Below are 21,966 nucleotides of genomic sequence, written 5' to 3' on the forward strand. Positions count from 1 at the left end.
TTACTGAATGTGGCAATGTTTCTTTATCTTACAGGAACTTGCTAGTGAGGCGGGTAAAATACCCAACGTTGTTGAGTGTACAAACAGAGCTGGTCTTTATGAGAAACTAGAACGTCTCCAGGAAAAGTATGTAAAATGTCATATGGGTCGTTTGGGGCAGTCACAAGAGCGTAGCAATTTTCGTGAAATCATGAAAATCTAGTGATCTAGTGATGGAAGATATGATATGGCGTGACTACGGCCAATACGCGATACATTTTCTCCTAACTAGACGCCAATATAAGCCTGTATTGGCGGCTCAAAAGCGCAATAACTTATAAATATGAGACCCTGATTGCAACAATACTAACTCGCAACTCTGTTTTTCTAGTCTTTCTCTATGCGAGAAGGCACTTGCTGAATATCTAGAGACCAAGAGACTTGCCTTTCCAAGGTTTTACTTCGTATCTTCTGCTGATTTACTTGACATTCTATCCAAAGGAAATCAGCCTGTTGAGGTAAGTCATATATATATATATATTTATATTTACGAGAGCCTTGGTCTTAGCGTTAAAATAAAAATTGAAGAAGCCTCAGTACTCGTCATAAAGAACTCGAAGCCATTGTGGATCAATAGACCTCTTCGGCTTGGGGTAATGTTTTCCCATTTCAGACCACGTGCCATTCCCTTGAGAATAAGATTCTTTGTTTGAGCTGTATCCATATTTATGTGTCTTCTCATGTGCAACCGAGAGCAAACCTTAAACAAAGAAATGATACTCTAGGAATGACATGTGGTCTGAAATGGGAAAGCATTACGTCGGAGCCGAAGAGGTCTATTTGTTCATAGCTGGAATTTGCGCGCACCGTTTCACCAAGTGGCTACGCCTCAAAGTTGCTGCTAACACAGGAATCCCGATATCCTTTTCATGTGTTTGTAGGTGTGTCGTCATTTGTCCAAGTTGTTTGACAACATGGCAAAGCTTGAGTTTAAAGAAGATGATGAAGGTAATGTTACCAAAGATGCTGTAGGCATGTACAGCAAAGAAGGAGAATACGTGGAGTTCCAAGAGATCTGCGATTGTTCTGGGCAGGTATGATATTATCGACACCCTTAACGTTGTTCAAAAACATGGTCTAGTCATTCTCTTCTACATGAAATTGTGGAGACTGATCTCCATTAGTGACTGAGAAAAAAAATGCGGCCTTCTTGAACCCCCCGAATTTAGACTCCGCGGTTACTGACTACTTCACTCCCGTAGAATCCTCTATTCGTAATGTAAGGTTTTTTTGATGGGCTTATAACCGGGGGGGGGGGGGGGGGGGCTTAATATATTCAGAGTGGCTTATAACTGGGAGGAAAAAGAGCCTATGAAGAAGAGAAAACTTTTACTCATTTTCGTTACCCGGCTTCCCGTCATCTTTTAATATGCATCAACGAAATAAACACGAAATACCAAAGGTGGGCTAATAAACAGAGGGGAGGGGGGGGGGGGGGGGTTATAACTGGAAGGATATTTGCGTTAACAGATTAAGGGGCTTATAACCGGGAGGGCTTATAACAGTTATAACCGGAATTTTACTGTATTCATTTGAGTTTGGAAGAGGTTAACAACCGATGTTTTTTGAACTAGGTTGAAGTATGGCTCAACCGTGTTATGGACACGTCGCGTGCCACCGTTAGACATCAGCAATCAGAGGCTGTGGTATCATACGAAGAGAAGCCACGTGACCAATGGATCTTTGATTTCCCTGCTCAAGTAGCGCTTTGCGGGACTCAGATCTGGTGGACCACAGAAGTTGGCATCGCTTTTGCTAGACTGGAGGAAGGCTATGAGAATGCGCTTAAAGATTATTATAAGAAACAGGTAAGCATTCCTTGATGATCGTCTAATTAGCAGTTAGTCCTCGAGCCCGAATGAGCTATTGACTCATGGACCACCAGGGCAAGAGGACTAATTGTTTTAGTCAAATTCTACTAGTCCGTCAAATATATAGATGCAAACAAGTTTTGAATTAAAGTTAAATTTAATGTTTGGGTTTTCAAAGCCGGCACTTTTCACTACTAGTAGGATATAACTTATAGCCTAGTAGCAGCTCATCCAATCAGAATGCAGCATTGATGATCACGGATTTGACTAATTATTTACTATAGTACTACGATTGCTCTTTTATAGTCCTTGCCACACGTTTTCCTGTTTCTGTCTAGGTAAACCAATTGACAACGCTTATCAACATGCTGATTGGTGACCTGACATCCGGAGACAGACAGAAGATCATGACTATCTGTACTATTGACGTACATGCTCGTGACGTAGTGGCCAAGCTTATCCAACAGAAAGTTGAGAATGCCCAAGCATTCTTATGGCTTAGCCAACTGAGGCATCGGTGGGACGATGCCACTGGTCATTGCTATGCTAACATCTGTGATGCACAGTTCAAGTATTCCTATGAATACCTTGGTAATACTCCACGTCTTGTCATCACACCTTTGACCGATAGGTAAGGAACGTTTTGGCTTTCTATAGCGTACATAGTGCACTAACAGTGCTTCTCGATAGTACGTGCGGAATCGTCATCGCGACGAAGTAGGTTTTCATAGACTTCAACCAAGGCCTTTACATGACTTTTATAGGCTCGTGCCCTCGATTTGTGACTTAAATGCTTTCCACTGTGAATGGAAAAAAATGTGAAAAAGATCTTAATATTCTGTCCTTGATATGTGAAAAAAAATTGCCATCACTTGTGGTACTGCTGCCAAGAGTTCTTCTCGTATAGCTTGAAATGATTGGAAAATTGGATCATTATGATCTTGAGGATTATTGTAATTAGGGAGTATCCTTTGTCAAAGATAGTTACCAAGTATTGTTCATGATTTCAGATGTTATATCACTCTGACTCAGTCCCTTCATTTGACCATGAGTGGCGCTCCTGCTGGACCTGCAGGGACAGGAAAGACTGAGACTACGAAGGATCTTGGAAGGGCACTTGGTATTATGGTGTACGTCTTCAACTGCTCAGAACAGATGGACTATAAGGTAGGTTAGGTATTGGGCTATACTAATCTATAATGATATTGCACGAAAGAACCTTCCTGACTGTATCTACCTATCTATCTTAGTCTTGTGGTAACATCTACAAAGGACTTGCCCAGACAGGAGCATGGGGTTGTTTTGATGAGTTCAACCGTATCTCTGTGGAGGTGTTATCTGTCATTGCTGTGCAAGTCAAGTCTATTCAAGACGCCATCAGAGATAAGAAGGAACGCTTCATCTTCCAAGGGGAAGACATCTCCCTTGTTCCGACAGTTGGACTGTTCATCACTATGAATCCTGGTTATGCTGGTCGTACAGAGCTACCAGAGAATCTCAAAGCTCTTTTCCGGTAAGATTGAATGATGCGCATTCCACTAAGTGTAACCTATTCTCAGTTCATGTGTGCTGTTGTCTCCTGTCTTGATAGCTGAACTGCGTTGAATTATTACGAAATGTGTCTGGCTAAAGTTTGTAAAACCGTGCACAATGATAACTTAACATGACCTTTATTTACTATTTTACCTACAGTCCATGTGCTATGGTGGTACCTGATTTTGAACTGATTTGCGAAATCATGTTGGTGGCTGAGGGTTTCATCGAGGCTCGTGCTTTAGCCAGAAAGTTCATCACCCTATACTCGCTTTGCAAAGAGCTTCTCTCAAAACAGGACCATTACGATTGGGGATTACGTGCAATCAAATCCGTCCTGGTCGTAGCCGGTTCCCTTAAACGATCCGACCGACAGAGACCAGAAGATCAGGTGCTTATGAGGGCCTTACGTGACTTTAACATTCCAAAAATCGTAACAGATGATGTTCCTATCTTTATGGGACTTATTGGGGACTTGTTCCCAGCACTGGATGTACCCCGTAAGAGAGATATGGACTTTGAGGCTCTGGTCAAGAGATCAGCCTTGGTAAGTTGAAATATATAACTAAGTTATTATTATTATATATTATTATTTCACTGTATATCCGACGGTTGTATATAGGGTACCTTAGCACCAATAAGGAAGTAGACATTTACGTTCGCTATATCTCTGATGATTGACGTTGAAATTACGTTTTTTCCCCAGGATCTTAAACTTCAACCAGAAGACAGCTTCATTCTAAAGGTGGTGCAGTTGGAAGAGCTCTTAGCAGTCCGTCACTCTGTATTTGTTCTTGGCCCTGCTGGAACCGGCAAAACACAGGTACGTACGATATCTTTTGATTGAGAATTTCATATTAAGGGATAATAAATATTTGATAAAAGATGATGATGAATTCTTCAAAGAAAACTGCCCATGAAGTTTCCCACAAAAGTACACTTGAAATGTTTATCGCAATTTCATTTGTTATATATCAACCCGAACCAAAACCGAGATCTCCCTATCAACGGAAAGAAAATTTCTCCACAGTACTCCACAGCACAAAAAAGCCTATCCGGAAAATTTTTAAGGTGCATTTAATTATGTCTTTATTAGGTCATCCGTACTTTGAATAAGACCTACCAGAATCAAAAGAGAAAGCCTTTATTACACGACCTGAACCCTAAGGCTGTGACAGCAGACGAATTGTTTGGCTTCATCAACCCAGCTACTCGAGAATGGAAAGATGGTAGGTAGATTTTGTTCAGTACATTGTAACTTTGATTTTATGCAAGGCTTGGTTTTGTGACACAATCAGTACCCTTGCGTGACGCTGAATGATGACTGTATGACGTGACATTCTTTTTGTTGCATACAGGTCTGTTTTCCACCACCATGCGTGACTTGTCTAACATTGCCACTGACTCCCCCAAATGGATCGTTCTTGATGGTGACATTGATCCCATGTGGATTGAATCCCTCAACACTGTCATGGACGACAACAAGGTAAATATTCTATTTTATGAAGACATCGTGATTAAAGTATTGGGTTACCTTTGGCATCTCCTCTATCTCATTAGTTTCTGCTGGGAGATATGGCACAAGGTTTCCCATTTTCAAAACATCTATCATCCCCTAGAGAATCATTTCTTTATTTAACGGTTGCGCATAAAAAGACATATTTTATGAATATGAATACAACTGAACCAAAGAATCCCATTCTCAAGAAAATGATTCTCATTCTCAAAAGAATGACACAATACATCTACGGTAAAGAGCTCTATTGGACGGTATTAAACCATCATGATTAAAGTTGTAGGCTTGGGTCATGTAAAACCCATAAACTAACATCTCGTGATGTTGATTACAGGTTTTGACACTGGCCAGTAATGAGCGTGTCCCACTGACCCCCTCCATGAGACTACTATTTGAGATCGGTCACCTGAAGACTGCAACACCCGCAACAGTATCGCGTGCTGGAATTCTTTTCTTGAATTATGCAGATGTCGGCTGGAATCCGTAAGTGGTTTGAAACTTTATGAAATATTGTGTGAATACTAAAAAATATAAACGAAGCTTGTCGACAATGCTAGCATGCAGGTATAATGATACAAGTGAAAGGAAGGAAGAAAAACCTTATGAATGCAGTCTTACCATCGCTGTGTCACAGCCAATGAACTTGTTAGAGGTTTCTGATTTGAGTATGCTTGGTAACAATCTGCTGAATGTATTTATGTCACAAATCTCGTTATCAGTGAGGGGCAAACACCGTCTCTCCCCTTCCCATGTGCAATCCCCCATATTGACATTTTCATGATAGAAAACTTACCATTCAGCTGTGAATTCCACACGTACGCAAGACCAGAAATGACAGCGACCTCTTTATTGTTACCATAGATACGTATCCAGTTGGATTGACACCCGTGAGGTGCAATCAGAGAAGGCCAATCTTCAAATCCTGTTTGACAAATACGTACCGGTCTGCCTTGACGTGCTGCGGGTGCGCTTTAAAAAGATCACTCCAATACCCGACATCACCATGGTTAACATGATCTGTTACTTGCTGGAATGTCTACTGACGCCTGAAAATACTCCTCCCGACTGCAATAAGGAGTTGTACGAGCTGTATTTCGTGTTTGCTGCTGTGTGGGCCTTTGGAGGTGCTATGTTCCAAGATCAGGTGAGACCAGGAGAAATTACGTTTGCATTCTTGTGCGCAAGAAGAAATTCCTAAATCTAGTGCCAAAACCCGGTGACCAGCTCCTTCAACATGAAATTGTGGGACCCCACATTCTATGTTTAGGAATTTTTTCAGTGTACAGTACCACTTCTAGCGTATCGTAACCTTGCTTGGTGTATTTGGTGCATTGTGTGTTTCGTATTTCATCGATCAGATCGTTTATTTTTTTCATTTCTAGTTGATTGACTATCGTGTGGAGTTCTCTAAATGGTGGGTAACCGAGTTCAAGACCATCAAATTTCCTTCTGCTGGTACGGTTTTTGATTACTCTATCGACCAGGAAACCAAGAAATTTGTTCCCTGGACAGAAAGTGTGCCTCGCTTCGAGTTAGACCCTGAAATACCATTACAGGTAAAACTAACCTCACCTGTGACTTGCTAGTATAAAACATTATTCTAAATCATATATCGTTATTCCCCTTAAGGCTGTGCTCGTCCACACGGCAGAAACAACCCGTGTCAGATTCTTCATGGATTTACTGATGGCCAAGAAAAGACCAGTAATGTTAGTGGGTAGTGCCGGTACAGGAAAGACAGTATTAGTCAACGACTACTTCCAATCGTTGGACTCTGACGTTACCATGGTAGCCAACGTACCATTCAACTACTACACCACCTCGGCCATGTTGCAGGGTGTACTAGAAAAACCACTGGAGAAGAAGGCAGGACGTAATTATGGACCACCAGGAAATAAAAAGCTAATTTACTTCATCGACGATATGAACATGCCTATGGTAGGTCATGGTTGGTTTCTTTAGCCGAAAGCAAACTTTGTTTCTGTTTGATTGTGAAAAATGTTTAGTTTAGGAGTAAATTTTTCCGTGATTATATTCAAATCAAACCTTTTAAGTGAATGTTGAGAATATTCCTTCTTACTCTAGGTGGACACATATGGTACAGTACAGCCTCACACGCTGATTCGTCAACATCTAGACTACCATCACTGGTACGATCGAACCAAATTGACCTTGAAAGATGTAGGCAATACACAATATATAGCCTGCATGAACCCAACAGCTGGTAGCTTCACCATTAATCCACGACTTCAGGTAACTATAGAGTAACTAGAATGCGGTTGCTATTGATTTGAGAAGGGTTGTGATAGTGGTGGTCGTTTCATGTTTTACTTCATCACTGACATTACGAACACCACTACTACCAAAAACACCAAAAAACACCACTATCAACACTCACAACCACCATCACCATCTTTACCACCACCACCACTGACCACACTACTACTACTACCAGTACTACTAATATCACCACTACTACCACCACCGCCACCACCACCACCACCACCACTACTAGTACTACTACTACTACCATTACTACTACCACTACAACTACTACTACCACTACCACTACCACTGCCACTGCCACTACCACTACCACTTCAACAACCCCACCACAACCACAACCACCACCACAACAACCACTACTGCTACTAGCACCACCAGTACTATTACCGGTACCACGATACATTCCCTGCCGTATTGGTTCAAAAATAAGCAATAGAAAAACACAAGATATTAATCGTCTTTTTTATTTATTTATTTATTTCCAGCGTCATTTTGCAGTCTTTGCTATTAGTTTCCCTGGCCTTGATGCCCTCAAGACTGTCTACCTCAGTATTCTAAACGGCTATATGAAGGTTCATGCATTCGCTGCTTCTGTTGCTAAAATCACCGATAAACTACTAGACGCTGCTCTTGCTCTCAATCAGAAGGTAGGATAAGCACATAATGATGACGGAATACTGGTATTCTAAAACAAATAATACAAAATCCTGTGTATTTTGCAGATTACAAGCACATTCCTGCCAACAGCCATCAAATTCCATTACATTTTCAACCTTCGAGATCTTTCCAACATATTCCAGGTAAGCTTGTTTCGGTAAAACCTTTTCAGAAGTGCACACTTGATCGGATCTTAAGATTTTAAGAAGCTAAATAAGTTGACTTTTGAAGGTGCAAAGAAGGGTTTAAAGATAATTGTTTTATTGTATCAAAAATAAGAAAGCGGTTTAGTAGAAAATATTTTAATTAATTAATTTATTTATTTGTTATTATTATTTTATTTTTTTGCAGGGTATTTTGTTTAGTACCCCAGAGTGCGTGAAGACCCCCATAGACCTCGTACGTCTGTGGATGCACGAATGTGATCGAGTATATAGGGACAAGTTCGTCGATGAGAAAGACATTGAAATGTACGATAAATTACAAATGGACATAACAAAAAAATTCTTTGAGGTACGTATTTGGAGATGTTATGTTCTGGGCCCGGTTGTGCGAAGGGTGGATAGCGCTATCCGACAAAAAAATCTTATCCTGTGGATAAATTGAATGGATAACAGCACCGACCTCATGTATCCACTGGATAAAGATTTATTCGTTGGATAGCGCTATCCACCCTTCGCACAACGGGCACCTGGTCGTTACTAGCCATCCAAGCACAAAGCAGTGAATCGAGGGTAGCGTAGCTGAAGTGCACTTGCCTCTTGAGTCTCGGGTTTCATTCCTCAACTCGGCATTACGTGTGAGAACAGTTTAATCTGTTAGGTCTCAACCTTGATTCAAGGGTCTTTTTCCGAAATCTGCGCGGGTTCTCCTCCCTCCGCAAAATTGAAATACGATCTGTGAGCTATTACTGTCGAACTACTGTCCCACGCAACCATTCTCCTTGTCCTTCTTCTTCGCTACAGATAAAGTCAGCCAACCTTTATTCTCATCTAAGTATCTCAATTTCAATTTAATTGTCTCTTAACGCTGTGACCTTCTAATTTGCTTAGGACTTGGACGAAGAACAGATCGCTGCCAAGCCCAACCTGTACTGCCATTTCGCTTCGGGTATCGGTGACCCCAAGTATCTTCCAGTACCAGACTGGGATCACTTAAGTAAACTACTTGTTGAAGCACTGGACAATCACAACGAGGTTAATGCTGTCATGAACCTCGTGCTCTTTGAAGATGCCATGCAGCATGTGTAAGTTATTCATCATCTGGTCCGTTAAAATATCCATCTTGTGTATCACATCCTCGAATGACCATTAAAACTGTTTGTAAGTTATCACATTCAAAACTATTATCAACACCTCTCCTCCCCCATGAAAAAAAAACCCCGATGAAATCCTGGGAACTCCTTGAGTAAAAAAGAATAGAAATCCTGAAGATGGTTAAAAAAACTGATTTGCCACAAGTCACCCGGAAGGAGACGGTCCCAAATTAAATACATTGAGTGGCTTCGTAATTGAGTCAAACTATAAGGGTTTGATTGTATATAGTGATTGATGGATGACTGATTCATTGGTTGCTTATTTTCAGGTGTCGTATTAACCGTATCCTAGAGGCCCCACGTGGTAATGCTCTTCTCGTCGGTGTTGGTGGCAGCGGTAAACAGAGTTTAGCCAGACTGGCAGCATTTATCAGCTCACTTGATGTTTTCCAGATTACTCTCCGAAAGGGCTACAGTATTCCAGACATGAAGGTGTGTACTACCTTCCACTCTGTAGCACTTCTTTCACCGTACAACTATTGCGCGCACCACAAAAACTAAAAAAAACCCACAAAAATAAAAAAAAAACCAAACAAACAACAACAACACAAAAATGCACCATGAGAAACACCGTTGTAACAGTTTTCTGCGCAGTAAACTTCACGTATAATCACGTTCACACCATTGCTTGCAGTGGCACGAGGATCAATAAGATATTATTTTATAGTCCTTAATTTTTTTCTTTATTATCGCAGAAAAAGTTGCTACCTGTGACATGTTGCTTGATGGATGTCTAATTTCAATTTTTACCTTATTTAATCGTAGGCCGATTTAGCAGCTCTGTGTATCAAAGCGGGATGGAAGAACATTGGTACCGTATTCTTACTAACAGACGCACAGATCCCTGAAGAGAACTTCTTGGTATTGATTAATGACTTACTAGCATCTGGTGAGATTCCTGGCTTGTTCCCCGACGATGAAGTAGAAAATATAATATCAGGCGTCAGGAATGAGGTCAAAGGTGCTGGATTACAAGACACAAGAGAAAATTGCTGGATGTTTTTTATTGAACGCGTCCGACGAAACCTTAAGGTATAAGCTCAAAAGCGTATAAGGATCACTTGCTTGGCATCTCGTACCCTAAACACTAGCCAGCTGATCTGAGAAAGAGTGTTAGGCAATCAGAATCGGAAAAAATGTCAAAACTGATGTTTCACTTTTCCTCTTAAAATTATAGATTTTCAGGCCACCACCAAATGAAAAAAGAGACGTTGCTAAAAAGCTTTTGATAACAGCGACGCAATAATCAATGAGTTTTATATTTTTATTGCAGTAGTGGGCATGTTTTTTTATTTTTCGCTGTTCAATTTTCGCAAGCTTTTTGTCACCTCAGTTTTGCAGTGACGTTATTTTGTACGTCACCATTTGAGATCAGCTAGAAGTGTGTGTGTGTGTGTGTGGGGGGGGGGGGGGGGGGGTGACACATAATGCATCGCGCATTGAGCTGGAGTATATGATATGTTGATATATGGATCTAATGCGATTGATTCTTCTTTTACTAGGTCGTTCTGTGTTTCTCTCCTGTTGGTTCAACCTTACGTGTTCGTAGTCGTAAGTTCCCTGCCGTTACTAACTGCACTGCTATTGATTGGTTCCACGAATGGCCTCAAGAGGCTTTGGTTTCTGTCAGCAAACGTTTCATTGAGGATTTGGATCAACTAGATGTAAGTTATCTAACCATCTTGGGGTCTTGGTCTGGTCCCACTATGTATTCTAATCTTAGATTCTAACCTTACTCTCCAATACCCCTCTAAGTCATTTGTGATGCCGTTCTACTCTTCGCTTATAGTAACTCCCTTGACTCAGCCCAAGTCTATACGTGCTTACATGCTGGTTCTTTATCCTTGTAGACTGAAATCAGACCATCTGTGGCAGACTTCATGTCTTTCGTCCATACTAGTGTCAACGAAGAGAGTAAGGCCTACCTCAGCAACGAAAGACGGTACAACTATACTACACCCAAGAGTTTCCTTGAACAGGTGCGCTCTGTTTTGCTATGACTATGTTAAAGCTATAGAGAGAAAGACTATCACATGTTAAGAGCTTGATAAGGTTTATACTCACGAGTTTCCATATCTTATCGCGAAGGAGCGAGTCCACTAATATGGTTTTTATTTATGACTTTTCCATACACTGATGTCGACCATAATGGAGAATAAATGCTGGATATGTAATAGTTACAATCAATATGCTAAACAGTCACCTTGCGCCAGTTCTTCTTTTCCCATGAGCGTCAACAACACGGTTGACCGCTAATAATTGTAGCTTTAAATTTTCTTGATAATATTTGCAATTGTGTTCTCTGAATGCGAGTCTGTAGCCTGTCCGCTTCGAGTTTCCCACCTCCTCGACGCATCCTGAATATTTGCTCAGGTTCAGAGGTTAGGGTAAGTTACTGAGTTAATGATCTTTCTAAACCCTGTAATTTTTACAGATCAACCTTTATCGTAACCTACTGAAGAAGAAGTCCAAAGAACTTGCACAGAAGACCGAACGTCTAGAGAACGGTTTACTTAAACTCCAAAGCACCGCACAACAAGTAGACGACTTGAAGGCAAAGCTTGCTTCCCAAGAAGTTGAACTGAAACAGAAGAACGAAGATGCGGACAAACTGATCGCCAAAGTTGGAGTTGAAACGGAAAAAGTCAGCAAAGAGAAGGCTTTTGCTGACGGTGAGGAAAAGAAAGTCCAGGTGTGTATAGTGCAAGTTATCTATTGTGTTCTAGTAGATATCAAATCCAGTAGAGAACAGGGTGGGGGGGGGGGGGGGGGGTGGGTGGGAGAAAGATAGAAAGATGTTTTGCAAGTTCTTACAAAAAGTTTCCTTTGGTCTTCGAACGTGAGAGTGTTTAAAAATGTGAACGTTTCAAGGAATTTACTCTATCTTTTATTGCTGTAGTACACATTATACTGATAAGCATTGATTATTACTGGTTCTAGGTTATTGCAAAAGATGTATCTGAGAAGCAAAGATCCTGCGAAGAAGACTTAGCCAAGGCTGAACCAGCTTTGCTTGCGGCTCAAGAAGCTTTAAACACCCTGAACAAAAACAACTTAACAGAACTGAAGTCCTTCGGATCGCCACCAGGTGCTGTAGTTAACGTCACATCAGCTGTAATGGTCCTCCTTGCTCCATCTTCTAAAATCCCAAAAGACCGTAGCTGGAAAAATGCTAAAATCATGATGGCCAAGGTAGGTAGATCAAAGGATTAGGGCAGTTTACTGTAGTGCGCAGGTATCCAATTTCAATGCACAAAGCAAATGACTAAAGCTAGAACCTGGTTTTAGCGGTTACAAAATGTATAGTGATACTTCTATTAAGCGGACCTTCTATTAAGCAGACACACTTCAACAAACAAACACTAAGCTAGTTGCGCCAGTGGTCTTGAAATTTTCTTCCCAATAATTACTACTGTAAAACCGAAACCTCGGCCATCGGCCTCTTCCAATTTTGTCAGTCCTCAGAATTTTTTTCATCCAATTATTTCTAAATTGGACAGACATATAGTCCTATTACCTATTACCCATTTGTGCATTCCCTTAATTTTGCTTGCGCACTCAATTCAGAGTCAGAGGCCCTGTTGATACCGACTATTAGGACATTCAGTTTGAGGAAGTATCATTAGATAGTAATTCTCTCTTGTGTCTTATCTGATGGCGCACAGGTCGATCAGTTCTTGGATCAACTGATCAACTATGACAAAGAAAACATCCACGATAACAACCTCAAAGCAGTGCAACCATACCTTGACGATCCAGAATTCAGCGCTGATTTTATCAAGACCAAATCTCTAGCCGCCGGTGGTCTTTGCGCTTGGGTCATCAACATTGTTCAATTCTATCGAATCTTCTGTGATGTCGAACCCAAGAGAAAGGCTCTGGCTGCCGCTAATGCTGAATTGGCCGCCGCAGAAGACAAACTTGCCAAGATTAAAGCCAAGATTAACGAGCTGGATGAGAACTTGGCCGAACTTACCGCCGCATTCGAGAAGGCTACAGCAGAAAAACTGAAATGTCAGCAGGAAGCAGAAACAACTGCTAAGACAATTGAACTAGCAAACAGGCTGGTTGGTGGGCTGGCTTCTGAGAATGTACGTTGGGGCGAATCGGTGGCGAATTTTAAGATCCAGGAAAAGACTCTACCTGGTGATGTATTGCTGACCACGGCGTTTGTGTCGTATCAAGGCTGCTTTACCAGGAGATACAGGGATAATCTCATCAACAAGTGGCTTGAGTTCATCAATTCTCAATCGGTAAGACTATAGAGTAACTCTAGTATCCATGCGTATGAATCTCTGGTTATAATACTCAACTGTGGAACAATTATGTTCCTCTAGTCTTGACGGGAATTATTTTACTAATCATTCTGCAACCTTTTTTATTGTTGATAAATTAGGTAAAGATTCCAATCACTGAAGGCCTTGATCCACTAAGCCTCCTTACTGACAACGCTACTATCGCGCAATGGAATAACGAAGCTCTTCCGAGTGACAGAATGTCTACCGAGAACGCCACGATCCTGACCAACTGTGAACGTTGGCCACTCATGATCGATCCTCAGTTACAGGGCATCAAGTGGATTAAAACTCGCGAGGGAGCTGACCTACGTGTAGTGCGGCTAGGACAGAAAGGGTAAGATGCTGTCGAGTAACGGTCGGTCGGTTACTGATCATTCGGTCAGTCATATCTCAAACAATGCCAACAAAAATAAGTGAAGCACCTTCATGTCCTACTTTTCGTTCTAGATACCTGGACACCATCGAGCGAGCTGTTTCTAATGGTGACTGCATGTTGATCGAAAACATGGGAGAAAACGTAGACGCAGTCTTGGATCCCCTGATTGGCCGTAACACGATCAAGAAGGGAAGGTGAGGCTATATGAAATAATCGATCTATTTTGTATCCTGTATTCCTTAGGAGGATAGTCAAAGTATAACAAGGTCATTTACGTTGTATTAGGTGGTACGCCCTTAGTATTTCACATCGTTATAATGATTTTCTTGGTTTCAGGGCCATTAAGATGGGCGACAAAGAGGTGGAGTACCATCCCGACTTCCGTCTCATTCTACAAACCAAACTTGCCAATCCTCATTACAAACCCGAAATGCAAGCACAGACTACCCTCATCAACTTCACCGTCACCCGAGAAGGTCTGGAAGATCAGTTGCTGGCTGACGTGGTGCGTAAGGAAAGACCCGATCTAGAGGAGACCAAGGTAGGATAAGTCGGTATAGTATGGTTCGCACATGGGAAGCAGGGTGGTGTCTGCAGTGCGCTGCTAATGCGCCACCTCTCACAGCTCGAATCATGGGTTTAATCCCCGGACTTGCCATCATGTGAGTGAGTTGCGCAAAAGGCATTTTCTAAATTTCAATTTTAACATGGAATGAGAGCCACGAGTTTGTTATCCACTGCACTGGCTATTATTTGCTATCCCCGTAAAACAAGGAAAATTTACTTATTTTTGTTTTACGATACCCAAAGTAATAGCGTAAGACGTTCCCCATTTATACGCGCATTCCTTCTTATGTGAGTCCAAAATACTGTGAAGTGTTCTTTGGCGTTAACACTAATCTGAGTTTATTGGTCTTACAACATGAATCGAATTAACAAATTTACATCAGTGTGTGTGTGTGCGTGTGTGTGTGTGTGCGTGTGTGTGTGTGTGTGTGTGTGCGTGTGTGTGTGTGTGTGTGTGTGTGTGTGTGTGTGTGTGCGTGTGTGTGTGCGTGTGTGTGTGTGTCTGTCTGTCTGTCCTCTTATTGACGATAAATTGCATCATCACATTGTCAAGGTAGTGTGGATCCACGAGGGGTAGCGATAAAAACTTTTCGCTTTTAGTGATCAAAACAAAGGAAAGAGCGCTCTTATTGATGATAAAAAAATAACCAATCACCGCGCGAGAAATTTATAATTTTTTTTCTTCAGGCTAAACTCACCCAGCAGCAAAACGCCTTCACCATAAAACTAAAAGAACTCGAGGATTCTCTACTGGCGCGTCTCTCAGCTGCAGGAGGTAACTTCCTAGGTGACTACGCCCTGGTAGAGAACCTTGAGACAACCAAACGAACCGCAGCAGAGATAGAGGTACAAGTAGGAGAAGCAAAGATAACAGAGGTCAAGATCAACGAGGCACGTGAGGCCTACAGACCAGCAGCAGCCAGGGCCTCCTTGCTCTACTTTATCCTCAACGACCTGAACAAGATCAACCCTATGTACCAGTTTTCACTCAAGGTAAGAACCTCTGGTGTGCAAGGCCCGGGTGATTGATAAGTTTCACCAATTATAGAAATAATTTTAAAACATATAGATTATAATAGTTTGCATTAGCTTAATAATAACTTTCCTTTTTTATATATTTATTTATTTATTATCTTTACTCTACATCGTCTCAAGATATTATTATATTATCAAAGGGGGGAAAAATCTTTCGTTTTCTAATAATTAATCAATAGATTTATATTGTACTTGAATTCGTATTCGTTTGACAGTTAGATTGCATTTGTAAAAATGTTACCATTCATCTTGCCTAGATTAGTCTTACTATTTGCAGGTTGGTGGGCATGTGTAAACCTAAATACAATTTATGATAAAACTTGCACTTGAACTTGAGGGTACATTTTGTCCCAATTTCTACGCGTTTAACATTGTTTCTGTTGTATTTTTTTTAAACAGGCTTTCAGTGTGGTCTTCCAAACTGCTATTTCACGTGCAGAAGCAGCTGAGGAGGTCAAAGCTCGTGTTCTTAATCTGATAGACTGTATTACATACTCGGTATTTATCTACACCACACGAGGTCTGTTTGAGAAAGACAAGCTTATCTTTACTGCTCAAGTGGCTTTCCAGGTATTATTTCGTTTTGTCTCGGTATTCTGGTCTGTGTGTGTGTGTGTGTGTTTGTTTGTTTATTTATTTATTTATTTATTTAATTGTTGTTGCTCGTTTTGTTTTTCATTCCCTTCCTTCCTTGGATTTCTCTCCTTTTTCTACTCATTTATTTCTCCTTTTTTTACTCAGTGCTTGTTTTCATTTCACTTTCTTCCTAATTTTCTTCCCATTGTTTTACTGAGCTTCTCTCATTTTGTCTATCGCTCTCTACACTTTTTGTTTCTTTCTCATTTATTCATTCCCTTCTCTGTATTTGACTCTTACTAGTTGTTGTTCATTGTTAGTTTTAATATATTCACCCTCACATGCACTGAACTTTATATTTGTTTCAACTTTCTTTTATTCTAATCCATTTTGTGTGTAGGTTCTTCTGATGAAAAAGGAGATCATTCCTCATGAGTTGGACTTCTTGTTACGTTTCCCTGCAGTCATGAACGTGACCAGCCCGGTGGACTTCTTAAATAACCTTTGCTGGGGAGGAATCAAGGTAGCAATTTCAGTATTATATTGCCTCTCAAAAGGCTGATTTTATGTGTGTTTACGAATGCTGCACGCGCCATTTAAAAACCATCACAGTCAAAGTGCTTTCTTGCTTAATCACAACTCGGACACATGCCAATCTGGAACCCAAAATAGTTTTTCTTCCAAATGTTACCTTATTCCAGTTACGTATAAATTAAGTTTGTTTGCAATTTTTAAGGCTTTGAGTAACATGGAAGAATTCCGTAACCTGGATAGAGATATCGAAGGCTCAGCCAAGCGATGGAAAAAGTTTGTGGAGAGCGAGTGCCCAGAGAAGGAGAAATTCCCCCAGGAATGGAAAAACAAGACAGCACTTCAGAAACTCTGCATAATGAGAGCATTAAGACCCGACAGAATGACTTACGCTGTCAGGTAAGAGGGGTTTCTTATTTTTATTTTAAAGGAGGTTGATGAGCACTTTAATCTTAAATCACTTGTAGTTAAGTGGAGTGTGATGTGTTTTCATTTTCCTTGTCATTTCATGTCGAAATGATTAATTTATTTTCTGTTCCTCTTGTGCCTTGTTTTTACCATGATTTTCACTATTTTACTTCCTTCCTTCCTTCCTTCCTTCCATCTATCTTTCTCTTTTACTTTGTGTATGTTCTAATTTCCCAGACAGAATCTTTAGAGCATTTTCCTTCCTTTTAACATATCCTACTGAAAATACATTTTCGTGTTTGCCTTATTTTTCCTTTTTCAACTTTCAGTAACTTTGTGGAAGAAAAACTGGGCCATAAATACGTAGAAGATGCTCCCTTGGAGTTTGCTCGGTCATACGAGGAAAGTTCTCAAAGTACTCCAATCTTCTTCATCCTCTCCCCTGGTGTCGATCCCTTAAAGGACGTAGAAGCGTTAGGCAAAAAGCTCGGTAAAACATTTGATAACAAGAACTTCCACAACGTCTCTCTTGGACAGGTGAGTGCTTGACTCTTGATCTAAGTATCATTATGAGTATTGATTAACGGGTTTGTAGTTACTGGTATATTTTATCGTCGTTATTTCTCTCTTGTTATTATTATCACCGTCATCATTTTTATCATCATTAACCATATCATCAAAATCTTATCATTTATAATTACCGTCATCGTCTATACTAGGATTTTAAGACTAAGATAAAAGGTTCCGCTCCGTTTACACAAACAAATAAAAGTATTGACTGTTGTTTCTAAATCTTATGGTAATTTTTATTAACTTTTTCTTTTATTATTATTTCAGGGTCAAGAAATCGTTGCTGAGCAATGTCTAACTTTAGCATCCAAGGAAGGCCATTGGGTCATCTTACAGGTTAGACAGTTATCATGATGTCATACACGTATTAAAAAAATGCCTCATCCAATATTCACTAGGATCATGGGACCTCTTTACCTTGGGTGTAATGTCTTCCCATTTCAGACCGCTTGTTATTCCCTACAGTATCATCTCTTTGTTTAACGGTTGCACATGAGAAGACACATGAATATAGTTACAACTCAAACAAAGGATCTTATTCTCAAGAGAATGACACATGGTCGGCAATGATGTGTTGAGGGGGCGATCATACCCAAGGTTAAGAGGTTTATTCTGAATGGATAAGCAGAAATTGGGCGACGTTTTGGTAATTATTGCGCGGTTTGAAGTTTACGCATTGGAAGTTTGCTGTGAACAGTGTTCAAACAGTCCTGCCACATCGAAAGAAGCAAGGTCACATCCTATATAGAGAGTTTTCCTGTCTTGTCATTTTACTTTAAAATCCCAATTATTTTGCTTCAATAGAATGTGCATCTGGTGAAGAACTGGCTACCAAAACTCGAGAAACAACTAGAAGCTTACAGCGAGGGAAGCCATGAAGATTACCGTGTGTACATCTCAGCTGAGCCTGCAGGTACTCCAGAAGCACACTGCATCCCGCAGGGTATTCTGGAATCATCCATCAAAATTACCAATGAACCACCGACTGGAATGATGGCTAACTTGCACAAGTCACTCAACAACTTTAATCAGGTGAATAGAGATTGTAAACTCTTTGTTGATAGCACATGACGGGCAGTATAGTAGTTACATCCTTTATTTACATCCTTTTGCAATAATGAAAAAAATCGTTCTTAGGAACCTTAAAAAAAAGTTAGGGCAACCATAGTTAAAACGCACTAGTTGCTATAGCTTTCTTTCGCTTGCTATTCAGATTCCGTATTCTTTAAATCACTTTTTATGTTTCTTACTTCTCGCAGGATACGTTAGAGATGTGTGCACGTGAGAATGAGTTCAAGAGCATTCTATTTGCCCTGTGTTACTTCCATGCAGTGGTGGCAGAAAGACGAAAGTTTGGTCCTCAAGGCTGGAACCGTTCATATCCCTTCAACACTGGAGACTTGACTATCAGTGTCAATGTGTTGTATAATTACCTGGAAGCTAATGCAAAGGTAAAGCATGGGCCTTTGTCCCTTCTCAGTATCTTTAGTTACTGTACATGTATCAGAGAAGATATATTTTTACAACAAAAAATAAATAAATAAAAGTCCTACGAGACTGTAATTATAGACAGACAACGGAAAGTTTGAGCTGCATATTGTTAACCTATATTTGACATGAGAGAAAATGAGAGGGAAAGAGGAAGAAAGGAAGGAAAGAAAGAAATAAAAGAAACAGAGCAGATAGGGAAGGAAGGAAAGAAAAAAGACATTCCAGCTCCATTTGATCTACATACCTCTTATCCTTTATGAATGTGCTATTAAATCTTATTAATATGTGTCATTGTTACCTCACTAGGTGCCATGGACTGATCTCCGTTACCTGTTTGGAGAGATCATGTATGGTGGACATATCACTGATGACTGGGACAGACGTTTGTGTAAGACATACCTGGAGGAGTACATGAAACCTGAAATGGTAAGGCAGTGGGTGACGTCTACGAGTCTGTCTGTCTGTCTGTCTTTATGTTATTTGCAATAAGAATCGTACTTTCGAAGCACAGCACTGACGTACCATTTTCTTTCAGCTTGAGGGCGAGTTGTCTCTTGCCCCAGGATTTCCACTGCCTCCCAATTCAGACTTCAAGGGCTATCATACGTACATAGACGACACCTTACCACCCGAGAGTCCTTATCTTTATGGCCTGCATCCTAATGCTGAGATCGGCTTCTTGACTACCACGTCAGACAACCTGTTCCGTACACTACTGGAGATGCAGCCTCGAGAGAGTGGTGCTGAAGGAGGTGGAGGACAGACAAGAGAAGAAAAGGTAACACAGTGGCGGATCCAAGGGAGGGGTGCAGGGGGTGCGCACCCCTCCCTGGTTCAACTCTTTTCCCCTACTTCGAAGATAACCAATGCAAAATAATGTTTTTTCCCTTTGATTATAAGGGGTGCACCCCTCCCTGGGTTAACTTTGTGCAGTGCTCCCCTCCCTGAACAAATTCCTGGATCCGCCCCTGTAACAACCCTAAAAAGCTCTAGCAAACTTTCGAACAAATATTTCTTTATGAATAACTGGTCATAAACTCACAAGAAAGAGGGGTACGGGAAAGGGCGCGACTCTTGGCGCCCCTCGATATTTGTTCATGAAAAAATTGAATGACAACTGAATAGAGACGATTACAAAATTTTGAGTACATGTACAAGTTACTGAGGGGCGGGATTTAATGGAAGGACCGTCGCCTAGTGCAAGAGCTAGTGCAACCAAATATATGATATATTCATGGTTTTTGACTTTTTCATCAGGTTAAACAAGTCCTTGACGAGATCATGGAAAAACTCCCTGAAGAGTTTAACGTGCCTGAAATGATGGCCAGAGTAGAAGATCGAAGCCCGTACACCGTTGTGGCATTCCAAGAATGCGAACGAATGAATATGCTAACATCTGAGATGAAAACTTCTCTCAAGATGCTTGATCTTGGTCTCAAGGTACTTAGTGTTTCGTGTTGTGGGTTTGGCCCTTTGTAGCAAAAAAAACAACCCCCCATCGTTGTCGTATTCCATAATGCCAAACGTCAATCCCCATTTTTTACTATCACTAAATAGTAATAATTGTATAATTGATACCATTATCTTATTCGCCTAGGGTGAGTTGACTATTACGTCAGACATGGAAGAGCTTTCGAACTCTCTTTACTTGGATACCGTACCGGAATCATGGACCAAGCGTGCTTACCCATCAATGGCTGGCCTTGCCGCTTGGTTTGCTGATTTACTTCTGCGTATCAAGGAGCTAGAAAGCTGGACGTCTGACTTCTGTCTTCCAAATGTAGTATGGCTGTCTGGGTTTTTCAATCCTCAGTCATTTCTCACAGCTATCGAGCAGTCCATGGCTCGTAAGAATGAATGGCCTCTTGATAAAATGGCTTTACAAGTGGATGTCACCAAGAAGAACAAAGAAGACTTCAACAGCCCACCCCGTGAAGGAGCCTACGTCCATGGATTGTTCATGGAAGGTGCTCGCTGGGATACACAGACAGGAATGATAGCTGACTCCAAACTGAAAGACCTTACCCCATCCATGCCAGTCATGTTCATCAGGGCAATCCCAGTAGACAAACAAGAAACCAAGAACGTCTATGAATGCCCTGTTTATAAGACCAGACAGAGAGGTCCCACTTATGTATGGAACTTCTTCTTAAAAACCAAAGAGAATCCTGCCAAGTGGACCCTCGCTGGAGTTGCACTTCTCCTTAGTGCATAAGCCTTTTCCAACAATAACCATAGAAGTCGTGCTTTTTTGACACAATTTTTTCCCTATTTTCGTATGATGGTCTGATTTTTTCCTTAGTACATTTCGAGAACTTATGAAGTTTACGAAATATCTTTTGTATTTCGTTTGATTTGGTGTTAAAAACAGTGTTATTTCTCGTTAGTTTGTTCTTCAAAACCTTTACTCATTTTGATTTCTTTTCATAAAGGTTCTTTAATTTTTCTGCGAAAAACCAAGCTAACTAAAAGCTTCCATCAGATCAGGGTTTTTTTGCACTCGCTTTTTTTCTACTGCAAGGGTATAATACCTATCATAGCAAATGCAGGATTTAAGCTTAACGAACATCAAAAAATTGTCTTCAAGCCACACATTCATTTGAGAGAAAAAACACTTCTTGACTATTTGACAATTTTTTACACTTTTTTTTTTTCTTGCTGTAATGTCAACTCGGTTTTTCTATTGTTTTGGTCATTACTCGTGTGGTATTGTTAGTATACGTGCGTTATGTATTTACATTATTTATTAACATTTATTACAAATTTATCTACTCCAAGAGTGTGTATAGTACAACATTTATAAGAGTTTTCCATGTCATGCTGCGACAATGAGTTTTATCCTTGTAAATATTCTTACACAAGGTGGTTATTTTTAAATAAAACAAAAATCTCTACAATTAGTTCTATAGAGTTTTCCTTCTAGTATTGGGTTGCGTCCCATTACGCCGCTAAACATG

General features: G+C 40.6%; 1 protein-coding gene across 1 annotated transcript in view; it reads left to right on the top strand.

Annotated features, from left to right (window-relative positions):
• LOC116291215 (dynein beta chain, ciliary-like) overlaps nucleotides 1–21,906 on the top strand; it is a 35,314-nt gene extending 13,408 nt beyond the window's left edge. Inside the window, exons 17-58 of the mRNA XM_089031577.1 lie at nucleotides 35–126; nucleotides 371–497; nucleotides 921–1,073; nucleotides 1,614–1,847; nucleotides 2,189–2,481; nucleotides 2,861–3,017; nucleotides 3,101–3,363; nucleotides 3,543–3,930; nucleotides 4,090–4,206; nucleotides 4,480–4,612; nucleotides 4,742–4,869; nucleotides 5,234–5,382; nucleotides 5,761–6,043; nucleotides 6,282–6,455; nucleotides 6,529–6,837; nucleotides 6,985–7,152; nucleotides 7,671–7,832; nucleotides 7,908–7,985; nucleotides 8,194–8,355; nucleotides 8,895–9,088; nucleotides 9,427–9,589; nucleotides 9,923–10,189; nucleotides 10,660–10,821; nucleotides 11,008–11,136; nucleotides 11,592–11,849; nucleotides 12,098–12,349; nucleotides 12,823–13,410; nucleotides 13,554–13,789; nucleotides 13,903–14,025; nucleotides 14,168–14,372; nucleotides 15,086–15,391; nucleotides 15,833–16,003; nucleotides 16,410–16,532; nucleotides 16,746–16,939; nucleotides 17,278–17,485; nucleotides 17,786–17,854; nucleotides 18,323–18,550; nucleotides 18,778–18,969; nucleotides 19,316–19,435; nucleotides 19,545–19,787; nucleotides 20,267–20,449; nucleotides 20,607–21,906. Coding sequence (XP_088887703.1) covers nucleotides 35–126; nucleotides 371–497; nucleotides 921–1,073; nucleotides 1,614–1,847; nucleotides 2,189–2,481; nucleotides 2,861–3,017; nucleotides 3,101–3,363; nucleotides 3,543–3,930; nucleotides 4,090–4,206; nucleotides 4,480–4,612; nucleotides 4,742–4,869; nucleotides 5,234–5,382; nucleotides 5,761–6,043; nucleotides 6,282–6,455; nucleotides 6,529–6,837; nucleotides 6,985–7,152; nucleotides 7,671–7,832; nucleotides 7,908–7,985; nucleotides 8,194–8,355; nucleotides 8,895–9,088; nucleotides 9,427–9,589; nucleotides 9,923–10,189; nucleotides 10,660–10,821; nucleotides 11,008–11,136; nucleotides 11,592–11,849; nucleotides 12,098–12,349; nucleotides 12,823–13,410; nucleotides 13,554–13,789; nucleotides 13,903–14,025; nucleotides 14,168–14,372; nucleotides 15,086–15,391; nucleotides 15,833–16,003; nucleotides 16,410–16,532; nucleotides 16,746–16,939; nucleotides 17,278–17,485; nucleotides 17,786–17,854; nucleotides 18,323–18,550; nucleotides 18,778–18,969; nucleotides 19,316–19,435; nucleotides 19,545–19,787; nucleotides 20,267–20,449; nucleotides 20,607–21,224 — 8,802 coding nt within the window. The 3' untranslated portion in view covers nucleotides 21,225–21,906. The remainder of the gene's footprint in view (nucleotides 1–34; nucleotides 127–370; nucleotides 498–920; nucleotides 1,074–1,613; nucleotides 1,848–2,188; nucleotides 2,482–2,860; nucleotides 3,018–3,100; nucleotides 3,364–3,542; nucleotides 3,931–4,089; nucleotides 4,207–4,479; nucleotides 4,613–4,741; nucleotides 4,870–5,233; nucleotides 5,383–5,760; nucleotides 6,044–6,281; nucleotides 6,456–6,528; nucleotides 6,838–6,984; nucleotides 7,153–7,670; nucleotides 7,833–7,907; nucleotides 7,986–8,193; nucleotides 8,356–8,894; nucleotides 9,089–9,426; nucleotides 9,590–9,922; nucleotides 10,190–10,659; nucleotides 10,822–11,007; nucleotides 11,137–11,591; nucleotides 11,850–12,097; nucleotides 12,350–12,822; nucleotides 13,411–13,553; nucleotides 13,790–13,902; nucleotides 14,026–14,167; nucleotides 14,373–15,085; nucleotides 15,392–15,832; nucleotides 16,004–16,409; nucleotides 16,533–16,745; nucleotides 16,940–17,277; nucleotides 17,486–17,785; nucleotides 17,855–18,322; nucleotides 18,551–18,777; nucleotides 18,970–19,315; nucleotides 19,436–19,544; nucleotides 19,788–20,266; nucleotides 20,450–20,606) is intronic.
• Nucleotides 21,907–21,966: the final 60 nt, after the last annotated feature.

Source organism: Actinia tenebrosa, unplaced genomic scaffold (assembly GCF_029948245.1).
Source record: "Actinia tenebrosa isolate PJP-AT-01 unplaced genomic scaffold, QUT_ActTen_1.0 PGA_scaffold17__23_contigs__length_9995812, whole genome shotgun sequence".
In the NCBI taxonomy this organism is placed as follows: domain Eukaryota; kingdom Metazoa; phylum Cnidaria; class Anthozoa; order Actiniaria; family Actiniidae; genus Actinia; species Actinia tenebrosa.